At 56.0% G+C, this 6372-nt stretch overlaps 1 protein-coding gene across 3 annotated transcripts; it reads left to right on the plus strand.

The window, feature by feature from the left end:
- The first annotated feature begins 45 nt into the window (after window positions 1–45).
- On the plus strand, window positions 46–5409 carry RPS10 (ribosomal protein S10). Of its 3 annotated transcripts, none has more exons than XM_072918723.1 (6): window positions 46–63; window positions 894–1043; window positions 1647–1818; window positions 4511–4588; window positions 4892–4947; window positions 5321–5409. In XM_072918723.1, the coding sequence occupies exons 2-6, from the start codon at window positions 894–896 to the stop codon at window positions 5360–5362; spliced, it is 498 nt and encodes a 165-aa protein (XP_072774824.1). In that variant the 5' UTR covers window positions 46–63; the 3' UTR covers window positions 5363–5409. The 3 variants fall into 3 exon arrangements, with proteins under 3 accessions (XP_072774824.1, XP_012426453.1, XP_030147703.1); XM_012570999.5 differs by lacking the exon at window positions 46–63 and adding an exon at window positions 280–413; XM_030291843.4 differs by lacking the exon at window positions 46–63 and adding an exon at window positions 530–549.
- Window positions 5410–6372: the final 963 nt, after the last annotated feature.

Raw genomic sequence — 6372 nt, forward strand, 5'->3', positions numbered from 1 at the left:
ACGGGTGGGGATGGCACGGCCGGTGGTGACATGGCCAGAGTGACACGGCTGGGGACGACACAAGTGGGGACGTGGGGGGTGACACGAGTGGGGATGGCACGGCCGGGGATGGGTGGCACGGCCGGGAATGGGGACGTGGCGGATGGCACAGCCGGGGCTGGCACGGGTGGGGACGTCGGGGGCTGACACGGGTGGGGGTGACACAGTGTGGGGGGGGCAGCGGGTCACCCGCCGCTCCCCTCAGGCACCGCGACGGGCAGCCCGTTCCGCGGGCAGGAGGGGGCCTGCTCTCCGCGCAGGCAGCACCGCGGGCACCCCGTCCCGCCGCCGCGGGGGTCCTTGGCGCGGCGGAAGCGGCGGTCCGGCGCACGCGCAGTCCTTTCCGGCCGGGCCCCGCCGCCGCCGCCGCCACGGTGAGGCCGCGCTCGGGCCATCAGCCGCGTATCGCCGCCATCCCGAGGGCTTGGCACCCCCCGCCGCAACTCCGCCATCGGGGCTCCACGCCCTGGCTGTGCGGGGGGAAAGGGACCGGCGGCGCCGGGCTGCGGGGTGGGATTGGGTGTCCGGCGCTGACACCGGGGCGGCGGGGGTTCGGTTGTGCCCGAGCACGGACAGCCCCGGCCCGGTGGGTCCGGGAGCACCGGCCGTAGCTGATTTCCCGTGCTGGGGGCGCTGCCGGGGTCGGTTCCGGTTCCCGGGTTCAGTTGGACTTAACGGCGGGGCCAGGCCGGGCTCTCCCCGAGCCTGCCTCACCTTGCCCGGTATGCCCGACAGCGGGCGGGGGTGCGCGGGATAATTTACGGAGGAAACGCTGGGATTGCCCGGTTTTCCCTCCCGGGAAGAGCGTCCCAGCACGGTTCCCGGTCCCGAGCCCGTTTTGTGTGCCCCTGCAGATGTTGATGCCCAAGAAGAACCGGATCGCCATCTACGAGCTGCTGTTCAAGGAGGGCGTGATGGTGGCCAAGAAGGACGTGCACATGGCCAAGCACCCCGAGCTGGTGGACAAGAACGTGCCCAACCTGCACGTGATGAAAGCCATGCAGGTGGGGGGCTCTGCTGCTGCTGAAATGTGGCTGAAAAATTAAACTTCATCATTCTAATGTGAATGAAAAATCAAACTTCATCATTCTAATGTGAATGAAAAATCAAACTTCGTCATTCCAATAAAGATTTCTAGCTAATGGGTATGTTTAGCATGTCAGGACTCATTGTCCTTTAATGGACATAGTGCATACCTCTTGAGAACTCTTGATTTTATTTTTTTTATTACCTTTACTAATTTCTCAATGCGTAGAATTTCACAATAGCTTAATGCATATTCATTCTGTTGATTTCACCTGATACTTACAGTTAGTTACACTTATACTTAGTTTTTTCTATACTTTCTAACAAAAACTTTTGGGTCACTCTGCCCTGTCTGTTTTAAGGTCTTAAGAGTCTTCCTTTTATCTTTTATGTGGAAAAGTGTGTTAGTAGTTATTTATTTAGCATATTTAGCAAGCTCAAAGTGGCACATTTTATTGAGATCTAAATAGATTTTTACCTTATTAAATTTTCACTCTGTCCCCTGTCCCCGTTCCCTGCTGAGGAGCTGGGAGAGGCTGGAACTGGGAGTAACTGGGAGTAACTGGGAGCTCTCCCCGCAGTCCCTCAAGTCCCGAGGCTACGTGAAGGAGCAGTTTGCTTGGAGACACTTCTACTGGTACCTGACCAACGAGGGCATCCAGTACCTGCGGGATTACCTCCACCTGCCCCCCGAAATCGTCCCGGCCACGCTGCGCCGCAGCCGCCCCGAGACCGGCAGACCCCGGCCCAAAGGTCAGCTGGGGCTGGGAAACGGGGTGGAAAATTCAAACTCCATCATTTTAATGTTTATTTATAGTGCTGGACGCACCTGGGGACTTACTGTTCTTTAATGGACATTTATTGCTTGCTTTTGATAACTTCTCGTTGTTTTTTATTGCTCTCATTCATTTCTATAGGCATATGATTTTACAATAGGTTTATGCATATTCATAGTTTTATATATAAATAGGTTATGCATATTCATTTTGTTGATTTCATGTTACATTTCTAGCTAGTTACACTCGTATTTAGTTTTTCTTAGAAAGTATAGAAAGAACTCTTGGATTACTTTGCTTGTTTCAAGGTCTGAGGAGTCTTTCTTATTTTTTATCTTTTTAGTGTGGAAATTTGTCTTTTTTTTTTCTTTAGCTGGGGTAGTTTTCTTAGTGTTGCTGTTACTAGACTAAACAGCATATTTTACTCAAAGCAGTACATTTCACTTAAATCTAAATGGATTTCTACTCTGTTACATTTTTACTCTGTTTCAGCTGGGCAGCCAGGGGTGGGCACAGGGGACTGGGCAGCCAGGACAGTGCCAGATCTGCGGGGATTGGGTGTAAAATTGTGAGCAGAGCAAGGAAATGTGGTCGGGGTTTGTGTCCCACCCCAGGGATTGGCCTTCCCCAGGGACTGGGATTGCTGGGGATGTGCAGGAGATGTTGGAGCCCACCTGGGGATCTCCTGTGGCCTGTGGTGGGTGTCCCACTGTGCCTTCCCCAGGGACACTGAAGGTGCTCCTGAAATATTTACCCCCACAGCCCCCTGGAGTTGCTAGACCAGCCCAGATCTGAGAAGGCTTTGGGGGAATATTTCAGGGGCAAGGTAAAAGATTCCAAAAGAAGCTCTGACCCCCAATGTAGTCCTGGACTTTTATTCTTAAAGGTTTCCAGGGGAGAAAAAGGGAGAACAAGGGAGAACAGAGCCTTGTCCAGACTCCTGCTCATGAAAATATAATTGGCTCTCAGCCAATTAGGTCAAGAAAGGATGGAAGGGTTAAACTAACATGGTTACAGCTACAGGGGTCTCTGGTGGGGAAAAAGCCATTTCCCACAGGAGTACAACAGGCTCCCTGTTAAAGGTGAACAGCAAACTCGTGGTGGAGAAGCAGCAGAGCCCACAAAAATGCTGAGGGGTTTGGAGCACCTCTGTGAGGAGAGACTGAGCTGGGCCTGGTTAGTCTGGAGGAGAGGAGACAAATCCCCACGGATATGCCCAGGGGATGTGCCAGAGGATGCTGCCAGACTGCCTTCAGTGGTGCCCAGTGACAGGACAAGGAGCAGCGGCCAGAAACTAAAATACAGCAAGTTCCACCTCAGCATGAGGAAGAGCTTCCCACTGGTGTGGGGGTCTCCCTCTCTGTGTCCAGACCCACCTGGACACGTTCTTGTGTCACTGCTCTGAGTGACCCTGCCTTGAGAGGGGTTGAAGAGGGTGATCTCCAGATCAGCCCCAGCTGCTCTGGGATTCTGTGTGTGGGGCTTGCAGCTCTGATTTTCCCTTGGTGGCTTTTCACACCCCAAGTGCAGGGGGTGCAGCCAGACTCTGCCCTGGGGGATCACATGGGTTGTGCTTTTGTGCTTCTGAGCCACTCTGGGGGCCAAGGGGTGCTGGGAGTTCACCCCCAGCTGCTGCAATTTGTGTCTGAGCCGAACAAAACGGGAGCATCACCTGGTTCAAAGGAAGGAATTGCAGAGAAACTGGGAATACGCTGCTTTCTTTGATCTCTGAGTTGCTTGGATGTTCCAAGATTTGTTCTTTAGATGCTGCATTTATCCAGTGAGCTTAAAGGAGCTGCATCCCTGCTGGGAAGGAGGGAGGAGTGGCAGCTTCTGGCTGGGGTTTGTGCAGGAGGAGCTGTGTGTGGTGTCACAGGATTGTCCTGGTTCTCAGCCCCCTCTGGGTAGGGATACTTGGAAATTCTGCACTTGGTGCTCTTGTTTTACTGTGGATGCCCTGCTTGAGGCAGCAGCAGTCTGAGAGCCACAGAGGTGGTGTAGTAAAATAATTATTACAAGAACTGGGTTTTTTATGGCCAAACCAATGTATGTGGATGTTCAGGAGGATGCTGGGGTGTGCCAGGCACAGCTGCCCCTCAGTGGGTCCTGCCTGGGTGGGCTCTGCCCAGCCTGGGCTCCAGGCACACAGCCCAGTCCCTGAGAGGTGCTGTTCCAGCACGGCTGGGTGTTCCTGCAGCAGTTTTGTCTGCTATTAATCTGACATTCTACAGATAATCTGCTTTTACTGACATGAACGTGCTCTGTTGGGGATTTGGGGTACTGACAGTGTGGCTGGTTCAGGCTGGGGTCAGATTCTGTTCTGCAGTTTGGGATCAGCTGTGCACCAACCTGTCTGCCGTGGCAGACTCCCAGTATTTCTGGGATTTTCATCAACAAAGCACTGGTTTGATGACCAGAAGACTGTTGGGATGATGCTATAAACCCACTTCTCGCATTATTTAACTTCCACCCTGCCTCAAGCTGAGCAGATTTCACCCTTAAAGTGAAGTTTCCCTTACTAAATCACTGTTTTCCTTAGGTTTATTCTCCCGAGCTGCCCCAGGTGCAGCACTGCTGGCAGACCCGGTGCTGTTCTGCACCCTGGGGTGCAGGAGCTTTGTGTTTGTGCCCTGGCTGAGCAGCGTTTGAGGCTCTGCTGTGTGTTGCAGGTCTGGAGGGCGAGCGCCCGGCGCGGCTGACGCGGGGCGAGGCTGACCGGGACACGTACCGCCGCAGCGCCGTGCCACGTGAGTGTGCCCCCTGTGCCCCCTGCCCTCTGGGGACAACTGTCCAGCTCTGGGGCTCCTCTCAAGGAGAAAAGGGGAAGATGAGACTCCTGGCTTAGCTTAGGGTCTGTATGTGAGCGTGGATGGGAGGTGTGCTGGAGTTTTGTCCAGCTGAGCTGTGGGGTTGGCTCAGTAATTCTCAAACATGCTCATTTACAGCTGTTGCTTTGCTGTGTTTAGCCCCAGTTTTAGTTGTGTGGGATGGTTAAAACTTTGCTCCCAGGCAGGGGGTTCTGTGGGCACTGACTGCTTCTCTTTCTGCAGCTGGTGCTGACAAGAAGGCTGAGGCCGGTGCTGGAGCAGCCACAGAATTCCAGTTTGTGAGTGTTTGCATTTGAACTTTGCTTCCTTTTTTGAAGGTTTTGGTGGGAGAAGCTGGAAGGTCCTACCTGTGGGATTCTGAGGGTGTCAGAGGGGCTGGAAACTGTCACCCTTCCCATGCAGCTTGCTCACTGTGGGGAAAGGATGTGGTGGGACAGAGGCCAGTGACAAGTTTGAGAGCAGGCTGAGCTCTATGGAGATCCATGGTTTTATACTTCAAAAATGAAAGTATTTCAGGTGTGATCCACAGAGCTGGCTGGAATGTGTCAATGTTGGTGGCATTCTCCTGGCTGACCTGTGCCATCAGAGCTGTGATGATGTTTGTCATTGCTTGACACAATGATTTCTAACACTCTCCTTTTGCTGTTGCAGAGAGGCGGATTCGGCCGTGGACGTGGTCAGCCCCCGCAGTAGAACTTCGTGCTCATGTTTTGTGTATAATAAAAGAGGTGAAAATGCCACTGGGTTCATGCCTGTGTCTGTCTGAAGCACACAAACAGAGCTCACAGTGTGACTCAGAGCTTTGGCATCAGGGACAGCACTTTGGGAGTGACTAAACGCAGGTTCTGCTGAAGGAACTCTGAGTTTGGGGGTGTGGAAGTGACTCCTGGAGGAACGCAGGAGCATTTCCCGTCTGCTCGGGGCGATGCAGCCGGGCTGGGCTGGGCTGGGCTGTTCTGCAGATGGAAAATTCAGCTGTGCCAGCCCGTGTCCCTCACCCTGCGCTGTCACCTGCGCTGTCCCCTGTGGGGACCGGGGGCGGGGATGGCGGCAGCACCGAGGCGGGGCGAGTGGCGCAGTGCCCGCCGCCCGCCGCCAAGTGTCGCTGGGCAGCCGGTGACCGTGATCGGTAACGGGCCCGCGGTGTCACCCGCGGAGGGAGCGGGCACACGGACACTGAGCTGGCGTGTCACCCAGGGCAATGGACACCCAGCCGGGTGTCACCGGAGGGGGAATGGACAGTGACGTGCAGTGTCGGGGCGGGGGGATGAACACACAGGGAATGTCACCGGGGGATGGACACGGCCCCGCGGTGTCCCCGGGGATGGACACGGCCCCGCGGTGTCACCGGGACCGGCCCCGCGGTGTCCCCGGGGATGGACACAGCCCCGTGGTGTCACCGGGGATGGACACGGCCCCGCGGTGTCACGGGGGATGGACACGGCCCCGCGGTGTCACCGGGGGTTGGACACGGCCCCGTGGTGTCACCGGGGATGGACACGGCCCCGCGGTGTCCCCGGGGGTTGGTCACGGCCCCGCGGTGTCCCCGGGAGCGGGACCGGCCCCGCGGTGTCACCGGGGGTTGGACACGGCCCCGTGGTGTCACCGGGGATGGACACGGCCCCGCGGTGTCACGGGGGATGGACACGGCCCCGCGGTGTCCCCGGGGACGGACACGGCCCGGGGGTGTCACCGGGACCGGC

Source organism: Taeniopygia guttata, chromosome 26 (genome assembly GCF_048771995.1).
Source record: "Taeniopygia guttata chromosome 26, bTaeGut7.mat, whole genome shotgun sequence".
Lineage (NCBI taxonomy): Eukaryota > Metazoa > Chordata > Aves > Passeriformes > Estrildidae > Taeniopygia > Taeniopygia guttata.

Coding starts and splice junctions, on each gene's coding strand:
- RPS10 (XM_072918723.1), top strand. CDS start 894: ATGTTGATGCCCAAGAAGAACCGGATCGCCATCTACGAGCTGCTGTTC. Junction 1,819..4,510: donor CGGCAGACCCCGGCCCAAAG/GTCAGCTGGGGC, acceptor TGTGTGTTGCAG/GTCTGGAGGGCGAGCGCCCG. Junction 4,948..5,320: donor CAGCCACAGAATTCCAGTTT/GTGAGTGTTTGC, acceptor TTGCTGTTGCAG/AGAGGCGGATTCGGCCGTGG.